We start from the raw sequence: 19597 nt of genomic DNA on the forward strand, positions 1-19597 counted from the left end.
ATCGCTGTCTCCCCCGAGAGCTGGCTGCATCTCAGCGTTGGGTCATAGATCCCCGTATCAATCGCTGTCTCCGCCCCAGAGCTGGCTGCATCTCAGCGTTGGGCCATAGATCCCCGTATCAATCGCTGTCTCCCCCCAGAGCTGGCTGCATCTCAGCGTTGGGCCATAGATCCCCGTATCAATCGCTGTCTCCCCCCCAGAGCTGGCTGCATCTCAGCGTTGGGCCATAGATCCCCGTATCAATATCTGTCTCCCCCCAGAGCTGGCTGCATCTCAGCGTTGGGCCATAGATCCCCGTATCAATCGCTGTCTCCCCCCCAGAGCTGGCTGCATCTCAGCGTTGGGCCATAGATCCCCGTATCAATCGCTGTCTCCCCCCAGAGCTGGCTGTATCTCAGCGTTGGGCCATAGATCCCCGTATCAATCGCTGTCTCCCCCCCAGAGCTGGCTGCATCTCAGCGTTGGGCCATAGATCCCCGTATCAATCGCTGTCTCCCCCCAGAGCTGGCTGCATCTCAGCGTTGGGCCATAGATCCCCGTATCAATCGCTGTCTCCCCCAGAGCTGGCTGCATCTCAGCGTTGGGTCATAGATCCCCGTATCAATCGCTGTCTCCCCCCCAGAGCTGGCTGCATCTCAGCGTTGGGCCATAGATCCCCGTATCAATCGCTGTCTCCCCCCAGAGCTGGCTGCATCTCAGTGTTGGGCCATAGATCCCCGTATCAATCGCTGTCTCCCTCCAGAGCTGGCTGCATCTCAGCGTTGGGCCATAGATCCCCGTATCAATCGCTGTCTCCCCCCAGAGCTGGCTGCATCTCAGCGTTGGGCCATAGATCCCCGTATCAATCGCTGTCTCCGCCCCAGAGCTGGCTGCATCTCAGCGTTGGGCCATAGATCCCCGTATCAATCGCTGTCTCCCCCCAGAGCTGGCTGCATCTCAACGTTGGGCCATAGATCCCCGTATCAATACCTGTCTCCCCCCCAGAGCTGGCTGCATCTCAGCGTTGGGTCATAGATCCCCGTATCAATCGCTGTCTCCCCCCAGAGCTGGCTGCATCTCAGCGTTGGGTCATAGATCCCCGTATCAATCGCTGTCTCCCCCCCAGAGCTAGCTGCATCTCAGCGTTGGGCCATAGATCCCCGTATCAATCGCTGTCTCCCCCCCAGAGCTGGCTGCATCTCAGCGTTGGGCCATAGATCCCCGTATCAATCGCTGTCTCCCCCCAGAGCTGGCTGCATCTCAGCGTTGGGCCATAGATCCCTGTATCAATCGCTGTCTCCCCCCCAGAGCTGGCTGCATCTCAGCGTTGGGCCATAGATCCCCGTATCAATCGCTGTCTCCCCCCCAGAGCTGGCTGCCCCTCAGCGTTGGGCCATAGATCCCCATATCAATCGCTGTCTCCCCCCCAGAGCTGGCTGCATCTCAGCGTTGGGCCATAGATCCCCGTATCAATACCTGTCTCCCCCCCCCATTGTTCTTCATTTGTTTTAGATTACTAAGCATTTGGGACACGGGGACAGACTGTATCTTCGCATGTGTTTGCACAGCACAATGCAGGGCGCTCGGGTATTGTAAAGACGAAATCATCTTAATAATTCCCCCTGTGCTAAAATGCAGCTGCTTCTGGGCTGGGGCACAACAGCTGCATATATAGGGCGCCTGCCAGAGGCCGCCGCCTCTGGGGCGGGGCAGCTGTTCGTAAAAAGATCTTTTGTGCGGCCCTGAGATGCAGCCACCTCTGGGGCGAGGCTGCTGTTTGTTTAACAGCCCGCAAGAACAGTTTTGGAAAGGGAGCGGAAGGTCCACGCCCCTCGCTTGTTCCCGATCCTCGCTCGCTCGCTTTTGCTCCAGGCAGCAGGTGCGCTGATCCTTTTGCCAAGTCACAACATCTAGGCAGATCAAAATCCAGCCCGGCTCCCTTTAATCGTTGACAAAGGAGGTTGTGTTGCTGTGTGGGTGCAGAGCTGGACTTGAAACCCTTCGCCGCCCCCTTCCACCTGCCTTCCGTCTCTCTCACACTGATCCTCTCCGGCAGGGGGCTCCGCACACACTCACACTCACACACACACACTGATCCTCTCTGGCACGGGGCTCCACACACACTCACACACACTGATTCTCTCCAGCAGGGGGCTCCGCACACACTCACACACACACTGATCCTCTCCAGCAGGGGGCTCCACACACACTCACACTCACACTCACACACACAGATCCTCTCCAGCAGGGGGCTACACACACACACACACACACACACTGATCCTCTCTGGCAGGGGGCTCCGCACACACTCACACACACACACACACTGATTCTCTCCAGCAGGGGGCTCCGCACACACTCACACTCACACACAGATCCTCTCCAGCAGAGGGCTCCACACACACTCACACACACACACACTGATTCTCTCCAGCAGGGGGCTCCGCACACACTCACACACACACTGATCCTCTCCAGCAGGGGGCTCCACACACACTCACACTCACACACACACACTGATCCTCTCCAGCAGGGGGCTCCGCACACACACACACACACACACACACACTGATCCTCTCCAGCAGAGGGCTCCACACACACTCACACACACACACACTGATTCTCTCCAGCAGGGGGCTCCGCACACACTCACACACACACTGATTCTCTCCAGCAGGGGGCTCCGCACACACTTACACACACACTGATCCTCTCCAGCAGGGGGCTCCACACACACTCACACTCACACACACACACTGATCCTCTCCAGCAGGGGGCTCCGCACACACACACACACACACACACTGATTCTCTCCAGCAGGGGGCTCCGCACACACTCACACACACACACACACACAGATCCTCTCCAGCAGGGGGCTCCGCACACACTCACACTCACACACACACACACTGATCCTCTCCAGCAAGGGGCACCGCACACACACACACACACTGATCCTCTCCAGCAGGGGGCTCCACACACACTCACACTCACACACACACACACTGATTCTCTCCAGCAGGGGGCACCGCACACACACACACACACTGATCCTCTCCAGCAGGGGGCACCGCACACACACACACACACACTGACCCTCTCCGGCAGGAGGCTCCGCACACACACACACACACACACTGATTCTCTCCAGCAGGGGGCACCACACACACACACACACACACACACTGATCCTCTCCGGCAGGAGGCTCCGCACACACACACACACTGATTCTCTCCAGCAGGGGGCACCACACACACTCACACTCACACACACTGATCCTCTCTGGCAGGGGGCTCCGCACACACACACACACACGCACACTGATCCTCTCCAGCAGGGGGCTCCACACACACTAACACTCACACACACACACACAGATCCTCTGCAGCAGGGGGCTCCACACACACTCATACTCACTCACACACACACACACACACAGATCCTCTCCAGCAGGGGGCTACACACACACACACACACACACACACACTGATCCTCTCCAGGAGGGGGCTCCACACACACTCACACACACACACACACTGATTCTCTCCGGCAGGGGGCACCACACACACTCACACACACACACACACACTGATCCTCTCCAGGAGGGGGCTCCACACACACACACACACACACACACACACTGATCCTCTCCAGGAGGGGGCTCCACACACACACACACACACACACACACACTGATCCTCTCCGGCAGGGGGCACCGCACACACACACACACACACACACTGATTCTCTCCAGCGGGGGGCACCACACACACTCACACTCACACACACACTGATCCTCTCCAGCGGGGGGCACCGCACACACACTCACACACACACACACTGATTCTCTCCGGCAGGGGGCACCACACACACTCACACTCACACACACACACACACACACACAGATCCTCTCCAGCAGGGGGCTCCACACACACTCACACACACACACACTGATCCTCTCCAGCAGGGGGCTCCGCACACACACACACACACACACACACTGATCCTCTCCAGGAGGGGGCTCCACACACACACACACACACACACACACACACACACACTGATCCTCTCCAGCAGGGGGCTCCGCACACACACACACACACACTGATCCTCTCCAGGAGGGGGCTCCACACACACACACACACACACACACACACTGATCCTCTCCAGCAGAGGGCTCCACACACACACACACACACACACACACTGATCCTCTCCAGCAGGGGGCTCCACACACACTCACACACACACACACACACACACTGATCCTCTCCAGGAGGGGGCTCCACACACACTCACACACACACACAGACACACTGATCCTCTCCAGCAGGGGGCTCCACACACACTCACACACACACACACACTGATCCTCTCCAGCAGGGGGCTCCGCACACACACACACACACACACACTGATCCTCTCCAGCAGGGGGCTCCGCACACACACACACACACACACACACTGATCCTCTCCAGGAGGGGGCTCCACACACACACACACACACACACACACACACTGATCCTCTCCAGGAGGGGGCTCCACACACACACACACACACACACACACACACACACACACACACTGATCCTCTCCAGGAGGGGGCTCCACACACACACACACACACACACACACACACACACACACACTGATCCTCTCCAGGAGGGGGCTCCACACACACACACACACACACACACACACACACACACACACTGATCCTCTCCAGCAGGGGGCTCCACACACACACACACACACACACACTGATCCTCTCCAGGAGGGGGCTCCACACACACACACACACACACACACACACACACACACACTGATCCTCTCCAGGAGGGGGCTCCACACACACACACACACACACACACACACTGATCCTCTCCAGCAGGGGGCTCCACACACACACACACACACACACACACTGATCCTCTCCAGGAGGGGGCTCCACACACACACACACACACACACACACAGGGGGCGGAGGGTCGCCAACCCTCCAGGATCGGCCTGGGGAATCCCAAGGGCCTGAAGATGAATCTTGAATTCGAGATGTCGCGGGATGCAACCACCGGCCAAGGACGACCCTACCGTGGGGGACAGGCAGGGGAGTGTCCCCCGTGGAGGACAGCGAGGGGGGGGGGCTGGGATGGGGTGACCCTGGGCGGGCTCAGTGAGGGGGTGAGCCAGGGGGACAACACAAGAGGGGCAATGGAGGAAGGTGACTTTGAGGGGGGCAGCATGTGGGGAGGGGGTAACCCCATGGGAGGAGGGGGTGACTCGGGGGGGAACAGAGACCCGATGGAGGTAGGGGTGATCCCGTGGGGGGGTGATCCAGGGGGGCAGGGAGGGGGTGACTTCATGGGGGGAGGGGTGACCCTGTGGCGAAGGGGTTGATCCCGGGGAGAGGGTGACCCTGTGTGGGGGATGATCCCAGGGGGAAGGGGGAGCCCTTGGGGAAGGAAGGGGGTGACACTGTGGGGCAGCAGTGATCCAGGGGGCAGGATGGGGGTTACTCTGTGCGGGGGGGTGATCCTGGGTGGAAGCAGGGATGGGGTGACCCCGTGGGGGGGGTGATTCGGGGAGGGAGTGACTCTGTGGGGGGAGGGGTAACCCTGGGGGTTGACTCGGTGAGGGGAGTGGTGAGCCCGTGGGGGAGAGTATGATATTGGGGGGCGGGAAGGGGTGACCACGTGGGGGGAGAGGGAGCCCTTGGGGAAGGAAGAGGTGACCTCGTGGGGGAGGGGCTGATCCCGGGGGGGGCGGACAGTGGGTGATTCTGTGGGGGGAGGGGTGACCCCGTGGGGGAGGGGGCTGATCCCGGGGGGAGTGAGTGACCCCGGGGGAGGGGTGACCCCATGGGGGAGGGGGGCTGATCCCGGGGGGACGGGGAGTGGGTGATTCCGAGGGGGAGGGGTGACCCCGTGGGGGAGGGGGCTGATCCCGGCGGGGGCGGGGAGTGGGTGATCCCGTGGGGGGAGGGGTGACACCATGGGGGAGGGGCTGATCCCGGGGGGGGGCGGACAGTGGGTGATTCTGTGGGGGGAGGGGTGACACCATGGGGGAGGGGCTGATCCCGGGGGGGCGGGGAGTGGGTGATCCCGTGGGGGGAGGGGTGACACCATGGGGGAGGGGCTGATCCCGGGGGGGCGGACAGTGGGTGATTCTGTGGGGGGAGGGGTGACCCCATGGGGGATGGGGCTGATCCCGGGGGGGCGGGGAGTGGGTGACCCCGTGGGGGGAGGGGTGACCCCGTGGGGGAGGGGGCTGATCCCGGCGGGGGCGGGGAGTGGGTGATCCCGTGGGGGGAGGGGTGACCCCGTGGGGGAGGGGGCTGATCCCGGGGGGGCGGGGAGTGGGTGACCCCGTGGGGGGAGGGGTGACCCCGTGGGGGAGGGGGCTGATCCCGGGGGGGGGCGGACAGTGGGTGACCCCGTGGGGGAGGGGGCTGATCCCGGGGGGGGGCGGGGAGTGGGTGACCCCGTGGGGGGAGGGGTGACCCCGTGGGGGAGGGGGCTGATCCCGGCGGGGGCGGGGAGTGGGTGATCCCGTGGGGGGAGGGGTGACCCCGTGGGGGAGGGACTGATCCCGGGGGGGCGGGGAGTGGGTGACCCCGTGGGGGGAGGGGTGACCCCGTGGGGGAGGGGCTGATCCCGGCGGGGGCGGGGAGTGGGTGACGCCGTGGGGGGAGGGGTGACCCCGTGGGGGAGGGGGCTGATCCCGGGGGGGCGGGGAGTGGGTGACCCCGTGGGGGGAGGGGTGACCCCGTGGGGGAGGGGCTGATCCCGGCGGGGGCGGGGAGTGGGTGATCCCGTGGGGGGAGGGGTGACCCCGTGGGGGAGGGGCTGATCCCGGCGGGGGCGGGGAGTGGGTGACGCCGTGGGGGGAGGGGTGACCCCGGGGGGGAGGGGGCTGATCCCGGGGGGGCGGGGAGTGGGTGACCCCGTGGGGGGAGGGGTGACCCCGTGGGGGAGGGGCTGATCCCGGCGGGGGCGGGGAGTGGATGACCCCGTGGGGGGAGGGGTGACCCCGTGGGGGAGGGGGCTGATCCCGGGGGGGGGCGGACAGTGGGTGACGCCGTGGGGGGAGGGGTGACCCCGTGGGGGAGGGGGCTGATCCCGGGGGGGCGGGGAGTGGGCGACCCCGTGGGGGGAGGGGTGACCCCGTGGGGGAGGGGCTGATCCCGGGGGGGCGGGGAGTGGGTGACCCCGTGGGGGGAGGGGTGACCCTGTGGGGCAGGGGCTGATCCCGGGGGGGCGGGGAGTGGGTGACCCCGTGGGGGGAGGGGTGACCCCGTGGGGGAGGGGGCTGATCCCGGGGGGGCGGGGAGTGGGTGACCCCCTGGGGGGAGGGGTGACCCCGTGGGGGAGGGGCTGATTCGGGGGGGCGGACAGTGGGTGACCCCGTGGGGGGAGGGGTGACCCCGTGGGGGAGGGGGCTGATCCCGGGGGGGGGCGGACAGTAGGTGACCCCGTGGGGGGAGGGGTGACCCCGTGGGGGAGGGGGCTGATCCCGGGGGGGGCGGACAGTGGGTGACCCCGTGGGGGAGGGGTGACCCCGTGGGGGAGGGGCTGATCCCGGGGGGGCGGGGAGTGGGTGACCCCGTGGGGGGAGGGGTGACCCCGTGGGGGAGGGGCTGATCCCGGCGGGGGCGGGGAGTGGGTGACGCCGTGGGGGGAGGGGTGACCCCGTGGGGGAGGGCTGATCCGGGGGGGGCGGACAGTGGGTGACCCCGTGGGGGAGGGGTGACCCCGTGGGGGAGGGGGCTGATCCCGGGGGGGGGCGGACAGTGGGTGACCCCGTGGGGGGAGGGGTGACCCCGTGGGGGAGGGGCTGATCCCGGGGGGCGGGGAGTGGGTGACCCCGTTGGGGGAGGGGTGACCCCGTGGGGGAGGGGGCTGATCCCGGGGGGGCGGGGAGTGGGTGACCCCGTGGGGGGAGGGGTGACCCCGTGGGGGAGGGGGCTGATCCCGGGGGGGGCGGGGAGTGGGGTGACCCCGTGGGGGGAGGGGTGACCCCGTGGGGGAGGGGGCTGATCCCGGGGGGGCGGGGAGTGGGTGACCCCGTGGGGGGGAGGGGTGACCCCGTGGGGGAGGGGGCTGATCCCGGGGGGCGGGGAGTGGGTGACCCCGTGGGGGGAGGGGTGACCCCGTGGGGGAGGGGGCTGATCCGGGGGGGGGGGCGGACAGTGGGTGACCCCGTGGGGGGAGGGGTGACCCCGTGGGGGAGGGGCTGATCCCGGGGGGGGGGGGTGACGCCGTGGGGGAGGGGTGACCCCGTGGGGGAGGGGCTGATCCCGGGGGGGCGGGAGTGGGTGACCCCCGTGGGGGGAGGGGTGACCCCGTGGGGGAGGGGGCTGATCCCGGGGGGGCGGGGAGTGGGTGACCCGTGGGGGGAGGGGTGACCCCGTGGGGGAGGGGGCTGATCCGGGGGGGGGGCGGACAGTGGGTGACCCCGTGGGGGGAGGGGTGACCCCGTGGGGGAGGGGCTGATCCGGGGGGGCGGGGAGTGGGTGACCCCGTGGGGGGAGGGGGTGACCCCGTGGGGGAGGGGCTGATCCCGGGGGGCGGGGAGTGGGTGACCCCGTGGGGGGAGGGGTGACCCCGTGGGGGAGGGGGCTGATCCGGGGGGGGGCGGACAGTGGGTGACCCCGTGGGGGGAGGGGTGACCCCGTGGGGGAGGGGCTGATCCCGGGGGGGCGGGGAGTGGGTGACCCCGTGGGGGGAGGGGTGACCCCGTGGGGGAGGGGGCTGATCCGGGGGGGGGGCGGACAGTGGGTGACCCCGTGGGGGGAGGGGTGACCCCGTGGGGGAGGGGCTGATCCCGGGGGGGCGGGGAGTGGGTGACCCCGTGGGGGGAGGGGTGACCCCGTGGGGGAGGGGCTGATCCCGGGGGGGCGGGGAGTGGGTGACCCCGTGGGGGGAGGGGTGACCCCGTGGGGGAGGGGCTGATCCCGGGGGGGCGGGGAGTGGGTGACCCCGTGGGGGGAGGGGTGACCCCGTGGGGGAGGGGGCTGATCCCGGGGGGGCGGGGAGTGGGTGACCCCGTGGGGGGAGGGGTGACCCCGTGGTGGAGGACGGAAGAGGCGCAATTTCACGGTTGCTATGGTAACCATGGCGGCCACCCGGCTTCCGAGATGGCGGCCCTGCTCCCAGCGGAGGGACACTCTCTCCTCCCGGCTCCCGCTCTATGGTTCTCCCAACGGGTTGAAAGAGGGCAGGCCGGAGGGGCGGTGAGAAGTGCGCATGCGTGCAGTGGAGATTGGTGCGCGTGGAGAATGGCACGCATGCTCAGTAGGGAACCCAGCGCGGTGGAAGGGCACATGGGCACAGTGTAATAATGAATGGAGACGGGGGGGCTCCTGCGCGCATGCGCATCGGACCATTTGCGGCGAGCAATGAGGCAGGCGTTTTTCGGATGCGCATGCGCCTTGTATGGGTACCAGGATGGAACGAGGCAAGGTGCCTTGTGTACGCATGCGCATGGCACCGGTATGTGTGCAGGGGCCGGCTGCGAGGCGGGTTTGGTCCCGCCTCTGCGCACGCGCGCTGTCGGCATGGCGTGTGGGGTGGCCGGGCAGAGCTCCCGCGACTTGGCCGGCGTGTGGGGAGGGGTGGGGCCTTGCCGCTCTCGCACGTCCCTTTCCCAAGCGCGCCTGCGCCGCGATGGCCGCCGGGCCGGCGTGCCGGAGCTGCGCAGGCGCGGCGCCCTCTGGCGCAGGCGCGCTGCGGCGTGGGCGTCCCCCCTCGCGCCGCTGTCAGGCGGGGGGCCGCCTCGTTTGGGTGTGGGGAAGCATAAGTGCGCGTGCGCACTGCGGGCTGGGTTGCAGCAGCAGCAAGCAGGCAGAGCCAAGCGGCGGCGGCAGCGGCGGTTGAGCTCGCGGTCGGGTGAGTGCGCGCGCGCGCGCGCGGCCGGCTGGCCCGTGCGCACGGGAGGGAGGCCGAGTGGCGGTTGGGCGGCCCCCCTCCCCTCGTCGCGCGAGCGCGGCCAGGCCGCGCCGCCCCGCCCCTCCCCCCCCGGCCCCACACCGCGTGGAGAGGCCTGGCTGAGGGGAGGGGGTTGGGGTTGGGCCCGGGGGGGGCCCTAAGAGGTGGGAGGGAGGCCTGGGGGTGGTATGGCGGTCCCCTCAGGGCTCGTGGGGGGGCTGGGGGTCCCCTCAGGGCTAGAGGGTGGTTAGGGGACCCCAACCCCGCCCCTAAGGGCTATGGGGGCTGGCGGGGTCCCCTGAGGGCTGGGGAGGAGCCCTTAGGGGGACCCCAACCTCACCTCTAAGGCCTATGGGGGCTGGGGGGTCCCCTAAGGGCTGGGGAGGCTATGGGGGTTGGGGGGTCCCCTCAGGGATAGAGGGGGGCTAGGGGATCCCAACCCCACCCCTAAGGGCTAGGGAGGCTATGGGGGTTGGGGGGGGTCCCCTCAGGGATAGAGGGGGGCTAGGGGATCCCCACCCCTAAGGGCTAGGGAGGCTATGGGGGTCGGGGGGGTCCCCTCAGGGATAGAGGGGGGCTAGGGGATCCCCACCCCTAAGGGCTAGGGAGGCTATGGGGGTTGGGGGGGGTCCCCTCAGGGATAGAGGGAGGCTATGGGGGTTGGGGGGTCCCCTCAGGGATAGAGGGGGGCTAGGGGATCCCAACCCCACCCCTAAGGGTTAGGGAGGCTATGGGGGTTGGGGGGGGTCCCCTCAGGGATAGAGGGGGGCTAGGGGATCCCAACCCCGCCCCTAAGGGCTAGGGAGGCTATGGGGGTTGGGGGGTCCCCTCAGGGATAGAGGGGGGCTAGGGGATCCCAACCCTGCCCCTAAGGGCTAGGGAGGCTATGGGGGTTGGGGGGGTCCCCTCAGGGATTGAGGGGGGCTAGGGGATCCCAACCCCACCCCTAAGGGCTAGGGAGGCTATGGGGGTTGGGGGGGTCCCCTCAGGGATAGAGGGGGGCTAGGGGATCCCAACCCCTAAGGGCTAGGGAGGCTATGGGGGTTGGGGGGTCCCCTCAGGGATAGAGGGGGGTAGGGGATCCCAACCCCACCCCTAATGGCTAGGGAGGCTATGGGGGTTGGGGGGTCCCCTCAGGGATAGAGGGGGGCTAGGGGATCCCAACCCCACCCCTAAGGGCTAGGGAGGGTATGGGGGTTGGGGGGGTCCCCTCAGGGATTGAGGGGGGCTAGGGGATCCCAACCCCACCCCTAAGGGCTAGGGAGGCTATGGGGGTTGGGGGGGTCCCCTCAGGGATAGAGGGGGGCTAGGGGATCCCAACCCCACCCCTAAGGGCTAGGGAGGCTATGGGGGGGTCCCCTCAGGGATAGAGGGGGGGCTAAGGGATCCCAACCCTGCTCCTAAGGGCTAGGGAGGCTATGGGGGTTGGGGGGTCCCCTCAGGGGTAGAGGGGGGCTAGGGGATCCCAACCCTGCCCCTAAGGGCTAGGGAGGCTATGGGGGTTGGGGGGGGTCCCCTCAGGGATAGAGGGGGGCTAGGGGATCCCATCCCCGCCCCTAAGGGCTAGAGCAGGGTTGGGGTGGGCTGAGGAGCAGGGGGGTCCCCAAAGTGCTAGGGGGCAGGCTGAGGGGTCCCCAAAGTGCTGGGGAGGGGGTTGGGGCAGGCTAGACGGGGACTCCTGGGGGGGCTGGGGTCCCCTAAGGGCTGGGATCTGAGGGGGGCTTGCCTACCCCCTGGAGGGGAAGGAACCATGGAGGGGGAGTTTGAGTTCTCCTGGGAAGTTGGGGGGGGGGGGGGTCTTGCTGTGGGGGATGGGAAGATGGGCCTCATTGAAAGGGAAGGAGTAGCTGTGATCTAGTTGGTGGTCCTTGGTTCCTCCTGATGGGGGGGGGGGGGGGAGAAGGGGAGTTAAGGGTTTGGGCACCTCCGAGGGGGTGAGGGGGGGACTTGGGTCCTCGTAAGAGAAGGAGTTGGGGGGGTGGCCTTGGGTCCACTTGTGGAGGTGGATGGGGTCTGGTGGGGTCCCCCCGGGAACCAGGGAGAGGGGAGGGAGGAATGAGATCAGGTTAGCTGTGCGGGGAGGAGGCCCTTGGATTTCCTGACACTAAGGGGGCCCCTTATGGGGGCAGAGTGGGGAGGGGATGAGGAAGGGGGGGTTTGGGTCTCCTTAGAGTGGGGAGCAGAGGGGAGGGGTTGGTTCTCAATCATTTTAATTTCCTCCAGAGCAAGGCATAAAGGGGGTGAGGGGGACCGTGGGTTGCCCTAGAGTGAAGAGGATTTGGGGAGGGTCCCCTTAGCAGGGTGGGGGATTGTAGTGATCTCTGTGGTTTTCCCCTATAGGATAGAGGGGTTTGGGGTGTGGGGGATTCCCCCTAGGGAGTGGGATGGGAGGAAGGAGAGTTGGGGGGGCTGGCTGTGGGGATTGAGCAGGCCATCTCCCAGGGAGGGGTCAGGGTGTGGGGGGAATCCCTGTTGGGGTCACACCTCCTCCCCATGGAGGTGTGGGAGGGGTTCCCCCGGAGAGGGCTGTCTGTGAGATCTGAATAAGCCTCTGGGGGGAAGAACTGGGGTTCAGGGACTGGGGTCAGGACTATGAGGTGAAGGGAACTGATGAGGGGATAGATGGGGGGAGACGCTCGCTTCCCTCTTTAAGGGAAGATCTCCACCTTTCCCCCAAAAATGCGTCCGGAGAGCCTTCCTTTCACTGAAATTGGGCGGGGGGAAGGCGTCAGTGCTGGTGGCTGGGCATTGCTTAAGAGACCCCCCCAGCCCCATGCTGTGGGTAGAGAAAATGGGGGTGACTGGTGCCTGGATCTGCACCGTGTCTTAGACCCCTTTCTTGAGGGGAGTCATTGCTCCCTTCAGTGTTAGGGTGGGGGGCTCTAGGGGTTGGAGGCCTGTTGTAAGGAGTATGATGTGGTTGGGGGGGGGTGCAAAAGGCCTCTAGAGTGAGGTAGGGCAGGGAAACTGAGGCAGTCTGGAATCTGCAGCAGGGTTTTGGGGCTATAGATTCCAGGTGGTTTGGGGGGTGCAAGGGGGGCCTCTACCATGGCCTAGGAGGGTTTTTAGAGGGAGATCAAGGCAGCGCTTTCCAGCACAGGGTCGGGGGTGCCCTCCCTTGGTGCCAAAGTGGCCCTTGTAATAATTCCCAGGATTTGGGGGCAGGAAGGCAAGTGGGGGGCAGAGAAGTGATGGATGAGTGGCATTGGGTACGCAGGGGGCAGCCGACCTCGACTGCGGGGAGCTGGGGCTCGGGCCGGGTTACAGCTGCAGCAGCCACCGAATGACGCATGGGGCAGAGCCGTGGGGCAGGGAGGGCCCTGGCTCCGCATGGGGCGTGTGTGGGAGGGAGCTGCCGGGCCACCGAGCCGGCCTGGTTCCTTCCCCGGCGCTCGGGGCAGGAACTTTTTTCAGCTGCTGGAGTTTTTTTCTCCCCCCGCCCCCCACAGCTGCAGGCGGAAGCACGTGTGTGGAGCTGCGCGGCTGTCACCCTGCGTGAGCGATGGGGAGCAGTTGTGCTGATCAGTTACGGGGCGGGCGTGGGGGGGGAGGCGAGCTGAAAACCGCTGGGCCTGTGGGCCTTGTTTGCCGGTCATTAAACCGACACACGCAAGCCGGTCCCCTGCGATGGTGACGATCCGCTGCCTCCGGGAACCGTTCACCCTGGGGTCTTGGCCCCGCTCCCTGCAGCCTGCCTCAGGCTCCCCCCGGGGCGGGAGAAAGAGCCCCCGCCCCGTGGCTAGCGGGCCCTGCAGGGCGCTTGCCTGCTCTCGCCTTTTCTGGCGTGTCACGGCGCTTGGCAAGCAGACCTGGCCGCCTTGCTCTGCTATGGTTGAACCTAGGTCAGTGATGAGTCATCTGGTCCTCTCCCCCACGCTGGGGGGGGGCAGGAGAGAAATCCAGGGCTGCTACCCATGCTGTGACTTGCTTTTGGGGGGGGGGGGGGATATCTCTGACGAAGGGGGAGTTGGGAGCAGAGCTGGAGAACAGGTGCTGGGACTCGCCTCGAATGGGGGTGCCAGGATGCCTGGGTTCTCCGAATCGGCCCTTCATGGGTGGGGGGGGGGGGTTATCGCTCCATCCTAGAGGGGCAGATGGATGCCGTTAGCCCCGCAGTGGGGCAATGGGGAAGCGATTCTCCCAGCTTGCACATAACCCAATGGCAGGACCAGGGATGGAACCCAGGAGTCCTGGCTCCCAGCCCCCGGCTCTAACCACTAGACCCCACTCCCCTCCCGAAGGAGGAAGGGCTGTGAAGCAGGACTCCTGGGTTCCTCCCCGCCCCAGCTATGCCACAGATGTGCCTTAGTGCCCCCTCTGCAGGCTGGCTCCTCCCTGTCTGCCCTGTGCCTGGGGCTCGCTGGGGGAGGGGAAATCCCGTGGGGCAGAGGTGACTCTGCTGGAGAGATTTCCCCAGCTGCCACGTGTGCTGCCCCCGGGCGGCCCTTCAGCTTCCTAATGCAAATACAGGACACACGGCCTGGGAAGGGGTCCTCCCGGGAAGGGGGGACGTGGGCTAACGGGCACCCGGCCCTGCTGGCCAGGAGGGGGGAGCCGCTACGCGCACTGTGGGGGAGAGTTGGGAGCCAGGTGGTTACTTAACCCAAATCCCTCTAAACCGGCGCTGCTCTGGACTCGGGTGTGTTAGCCCCCTGCTAGCCCGGCCCTGGGCTCCCTCACAGCCTGGCCACTTCCCCTCACTCCCGACGCGCAGCCCCCTGCTAGCCCGGCCGGTGCCCCTCACTCCTGCCCCAGCCTGGCCAGTGCCCCCTCACTCCCGACCCGCAGCCCCCTGCTAGCCCGGCCCCAGCCCGGCTGGTGCCCCTCACTCCTGCCCCAGCCTGGCCAGTGCCCCCTCATTCCTGACCCGCAGCCCCCTGCTAGCCCGGCCCCACCCCAGCCCGGCTGGTGCCCCTCACTCCCGCTCCAGCCTGGCCACTTCCCCTCACTCCCGACCCGCAGCCCCCTGCTAGCCCGGCCGGTGCCCCTCACTCCTGCCCCAGCCTGGCCAGTGCCCCCTCATTCCTGACCGCAGCCCTCCGCAAGCCCAGCCCCAGCCTGGCCCGGTGCCCCTCACTCCTGCCCCAGCCCGCCAGTGCCCCTCACTCCTGACCCGCAGCCCCCATGCTAGCCCGGCCCCGCCCCAGCCCGGCTGGTGCCCCTCACTCCTGCCCCAGCCTGGCCAGTGCCCCCTCACTCCTGACCCGCAGCCCTCCGCAAGCCCAGCCCCAGCCTGGCCGGTGCCCCTCACTCCTGACCCGCAGCCCCCTGCTAGCCCGGCCCCGCCCCAGCCTGGCTGGTGCCCCTCACTCCCGCCCCAGCCTGGCCGGTGCCCCCTCATTCCTGACCCACAGCCCTCCGCAAGCCCAGCCCCAGCCTGGCAGGTGCCCCCTCATTCCTGACCCGCAGCCCCCTGCTAGCCCGGCCCCGCTCCAGCCTGGCTGGTGCCCGCTCCAGCCTGGCCGTGCCCGCTCCAGCCTGGCCCGTGCCCGCTCCAGCCTGGCCCGGTGCCCGCTCCAGCCTGGCCCGGTGCCCGCTCCAGCCTGGCCCGGTGCCCGCTCCAGCCTGGCCCGGTGCCCGCTCCAGCCTGGCCCGGTGCCCGCTCCAGCCTGGCCCGGTGCCCGCTCCAGCCTGGCCCGCAGCCCTCCGCAAGCCCGGCCCGCAGCCCTCCGCAAGCCCAGCCCAGCCTGGCCGGTGCCCCTCATTTCTGACCTGCAGCCCCCTGCTAGCCCGGCCCGCCCCAGCCTGGCCGGTGCCCCTCACTCCCGACCCGCAGCCCCCTGCTGGCCAAGCCCTGCCCCCCTGTGGAGACTCTGAGATAGCGCGTGGTCAGCGAGACCCCAGCGCGCTCCCGCAGAGGCGTAAAAGTGGAAGCCTTCGAGCTGGTGCCGCGGGCTCTGGCTTGGGGTGGATCCCCGGTGTCCTGCCTGATTTCCGACCCGGGACCTCCAGCGCTGCCTGTCCGGGGGGGCTCCCTCCTGTCCCCCAGCTGGCTGCTGCCTCTCCCCAGAGCTGGCGGCAGCCAGGTGCTCTGGCCCCTCGTGGGGAATGTGCCTGGGTTGCCCTACACTTGGTGGGCTCGCGATGCCAGGCCACCCTCCCCATATCTCTAGGGCTGGGCCTGCCTCCTCTGTATTCTCCTGTCTCTGAGGTCATGGCGGGATCGGGGGCACAGAGAGGAGGGTCTGAAACCAGGTAGGGCCAGGGTGAGGGATGGGGGGGCTGGATCTGGGGGGGGGGGGTTGTAGGTTGCCCCTTGCCTGGGGTGGGGGCTGATCATTGATCAAGCGTTGGACTGGGCCTCGGAGCTGCAGGGCCCTGGGTGCGTTGTTCTACCCCCTCCCTCTAGATGCTCTGGGACAGGGACTCTCTTGTTGTGGGGCTGGGCAGCACTTACTGGGGTGTGGGGGAGGGCAGAGGGGTCTGCGTAATCCCTGGTGTGATTTTGGGGGGGGGGCAGGGGAGGGTTGTGTAGCCCCTGGTGTGGTGGGGGGCCCAGATCTTGGCGTGGAGGGGTCTGCAGAAGCCCTGGTGATGGGGGGGGCCCAGATTTCAGGGTTGTCTGTGTGTGTGTGGTGTCTGCATAAGCCCTGGTGTGATGGGGTGGGCCCCAGATTTTGGGGGGCAGGGGTCTGTAAGCCCTGGTTTGATGGGGGCGGGGGGTCTCCGGGTGTTACTGTAACCTGCCTGCTCTCACCCCCTCCTCTCCCCCCCCCCACAGTTCCTCTAACGCCCGATCACCATGGCCGATGACCTGGACTTCGAGACCGGCGATGCCGGGGCCTCCGCCACCTTCCCCATGCAGTGCTCGGCCCTCCGCAAAAACGGGTTCGTGGTGCTCAAGGGGCGCCCCTGCAAGATCGTCGAGATGTCCACCTCCAAGACCGGCAAGCACGGCCACGCCAAGGTATGGGGCTCTGCCCGCCCTGCCCTGCGCCCGCTCGCTTGGGGGGGGGGGGGGGGGAGAGCTGTGTGCCCCGGCACCGTGTGTTGCCCGCAGATCTCAGGGTAGGACCCTCCCCGGTGGGCAGCTGATGCCCAGCCCCCAGGGTGACTCTGTCCTGGCTCCCCCCAGGTGCACCTGGTTGGCATCGACATCTTCACCGGGAAGAAATACGAAGATATCTGCCCTTCCACCCACAACATGGATGTGCCCAACATCAAGAGAAACGGACTTCCAGGTAAGGGGAGGTGCCCGCGACTAACGAAGATCTGGGGCGCTCCCGTCAGTTTCGCCGAACCCCTTCCCAGAGGGGGCGTTTGCTGGGCCTGGCTAAGGGGCCCCCCTCTTGCCTTGCAGCTGATCGGGATCCAGGACGGGTACCTGTCCCTCCTCCAGGACAGCGGGGACGTGCGGGAGGACCTGCGTCTGCCCGAGGGGGACCTGGGCAAAGAGATCGAGCAGAAATACGACTGCGGAGAAGAGATCCTGGTAAGGGGGGGGCGGGGGGAGCAGGTAAGGGGGCAATGCTGGTGGCCCCCCCCAGATCAAAGGGGCAGGGGATTAACACCCCTTTGCTGTCCAGTGTGGCTCAATCTCACCAGTGGGCTCTGGCTCTCGGCAAACTCAGGCAGCTCTGAGTGATGAGCTCGGGCTCAGCTGTGACCCCCGTTACCATAATACCCGGGTCCCCTGGCGGCGGATCTCAAAGCACCTCACAGAGATGGGGAAACTGAGGCCCGGAGGGGAGGGTGGTGACTTGCCAAGGGTAACCCCACCAGCTGGGACTCGAATCCAGGGCCCTGTTTGCTCCAGAAGCATCTAGTGCAGGCTGTCCCGTCCCCCCCACCCCAGGAAGGGAGCTGGGGTGGGGGGCAGGATCTTCTGGAGCATGGCCCCCTAACCCCTCTCCTCCCCCCAGATCACTGTGCTGTCCGCAATGACCGAGGAAGCTGCTGTCGCCATCAAAGCCATGGCTAAATAAAGGAACCACAGGTGGGTGCTGGGGGGGTGGGGGCATGGGGGGGGCACGGAACGGACATGGGGGGCGGGGAACCTGGACCTCCAGAGCCAAAGGCACTGGCCACTTGTGGGCCTTGCTAGCCAAGCTTGGGGCAGGCCCGCCAGCCTCTGCAGGGCCCAGCTGCTGGGGGGGTGTGGTGGAGGGAGGCAGTGGCCCCCCCCGTAATTGCTCCTTCCTTTTTCCAGGCGGCGACAGCAACTTTTACTACAAACCAGAGAGAATGCAACCCCCTTAATTACCGGCTCCATGTGGCTCAGCCCCCCCCAGATCTCAGCCCCCCATGAAACTCCCAGCCCCTGCCCCCGGGGAATTAAAACGAAGGAACAAAAATCCTTTTAATTTGGTCTTTTTGTTGGTTCTGGAAGCTGATTCTCCCCCCTGCCCTCCTGGGGGGGGGGGGTTGTTTTGGCTCCCCTTTTTCCCCCCTGCTCCTCCCCTGGGGTGCTTGGAACACTACATCGGTGTGAGGAAGGGGGGGATTATTTAAAGGGGGGGCGAGAGAAATTGACAGAAGTGGGGTGGGAAGCCTCCCTAAGCATTTTTAATGTCCTCCCAAACCCTGCAGAGGGTGGGGTCCCCAAAACCTGGCCATTGTGGATCTCAAACCAAGAACCCCCCCAAAGTCCCTGCAGATCTCAGGTCCCCCAAATCTAAGATCCCTTTGAAAAATGGGTGGGGGGGTGCCCCAAACCCAGGAGCTCTTGGGTCCTTTTGAAATGGAATCTCAGCCCCCTCCCCCTGCAGGCCAACACCCCCCCCAGCCCCCCTTTTTTAGCCTCTCCTAGGGCAAAAAGGCTAGTGAGTGACTGGGGAGGGGTGAGGGCGCAGCATCCTGCTGCCTTCTCATTGGTCAAGGTGACCTGAGCTGTCTGCTTCCTGTTGTCTCCCCCCCAGCTGTGGGGCAGCTGTTGCCAGGGGTGATGCCCCCATTCTGGCCCCACCCCCCTAAAAGGGCACCTGTCTGCCCTGCTGTTTGGAGGACAGGGCCCACCTGGCTGAGGGGCGTAGCTGCTCCCCTTCCCTACTGCTGTGCGGGACCCAGGGGTGTACCCAGCACCCCCTGGTCGCCTCCTGCTGGAGCTCTTGGGGTGGGGGCAAAGGGGGGGTGTCCTGGGTCACCCACTAGCCCCCCCTTTCTCTTGCCCCCTTCTCCAGGTTCATCTCTCCCCCCGCCCTGCTGTCAAGGGGTCAGCACCCGCCCCCCACACATTTGTTAATCAGCCTCAATAAAAGTTTAATACGAAGCTCTGGGGTCGTGTCTCCTGCTGTGTCCGGTTCTGGGGGGGAGCGAGTGGGGAACCCCACTGTCTCCCTCTCTTCCCCATCCCCTACCTGGGGTGTTCATTTCCTGTCCTAAAGGGGGGGAGGGACTTGCCCCTGCTGCTGCAGGAGGGAGAGGCCAGCTCCCCTCTGTACCCCTCCCCTTTCACATCCTGCATTGCAGAACTGGGGGGGCTGTGTTCCTGGCCCTGATCTCATTGGGGGGGGGATGCAGCCTGCACAATAGAGGGTGTGTCTGTCATGGTGGGTTTGATGGGGGGACCCTGATTTCAGTTGGGGGAGGGTGTCTGGGCAGCACCTGGCACAAGGGGGGCCCAGCTCATGGCAGGGGCCCCTGATTTCAGTGGGGGGGCAGTCTGGCCCCTAGTGCCCCCTGCGTTTGGCTGGAGGCGGAGCTCAAAGCCCTGAGTTTTAATGGGGCCCCAGTGTCTCCTCTCCCTACCC

General features: G+C 66.4%; 1 protein-coding gene across 1 annotated transcript; it reads left to right on the top strand.

Annotated features, from left to right (window-relative positions):
- Positions 1 to 9713: 9713 nt before the first annotated feature.
- On the top strand, positions 9714 to 19116 carry EIF5A (eukaryotic translation initiation factor 5A). The gene is made up of 5 exons (XM_078850872.1): positions 9714 to 9869; positions 16630 to 16815; positions 16984 to 17340; positions 17771 to 17844; positions 18057 to 19116. Exons 2-4 carry the CDS (start codon positions 16651 to 16653, stop codon positions 17831 to 17833), a joined length of 585 nt encoding a protein of 194 aa, XP_078706998.1. The 5' UTR covers positions 9714 to 9869; positions 16630 to 16650; the 3' UTR covers positions 17834 to 17844; positions 18057 to 19116.
- The last annotated feature ends 481 nt before the right edge of the window (positions 19117 to 19597 follow it).

The sequence above is a fragment of the Lepidochelys kempii genome, chromosome 28 (genome assembly GCF_965140285.1).
Source record: "Lepidochelys kempii isolate rLepKem1 chromosome 28, rLepKem1.hap1, whole genome shotgun sequence".
Taxonomy (NCBI): domain Eukaryota; kingdom Metazoa; phylum Chordata; order Testudines; family Cheloniidae; genus Lepidochelys; species Lepidochelys kempii.

Coding starts and splice junctions, on each gene's coding strand:
- EIF5A (XM_078850872.1), top strand. CDS start 16,651: ATGGCCGATGACCTGGACTTCGAGACCGGCGATGCCGGGGCCTCCGCC. Junction 16,816..16,983: donor GCAAGCACGGCCACGCCAAG/GTATGGGGCTCT, acceptor GGCTCCCCCCAG/GTGCACCTGGTTGGCATCGA. Junction 17,341..17,770: donor ACTGCGGAGAAGAGATCCTG/GTAAGGGGGGGG, acceptor TCCTCCCCCCAG/ATCACTGTGCTGTCCGCAAT.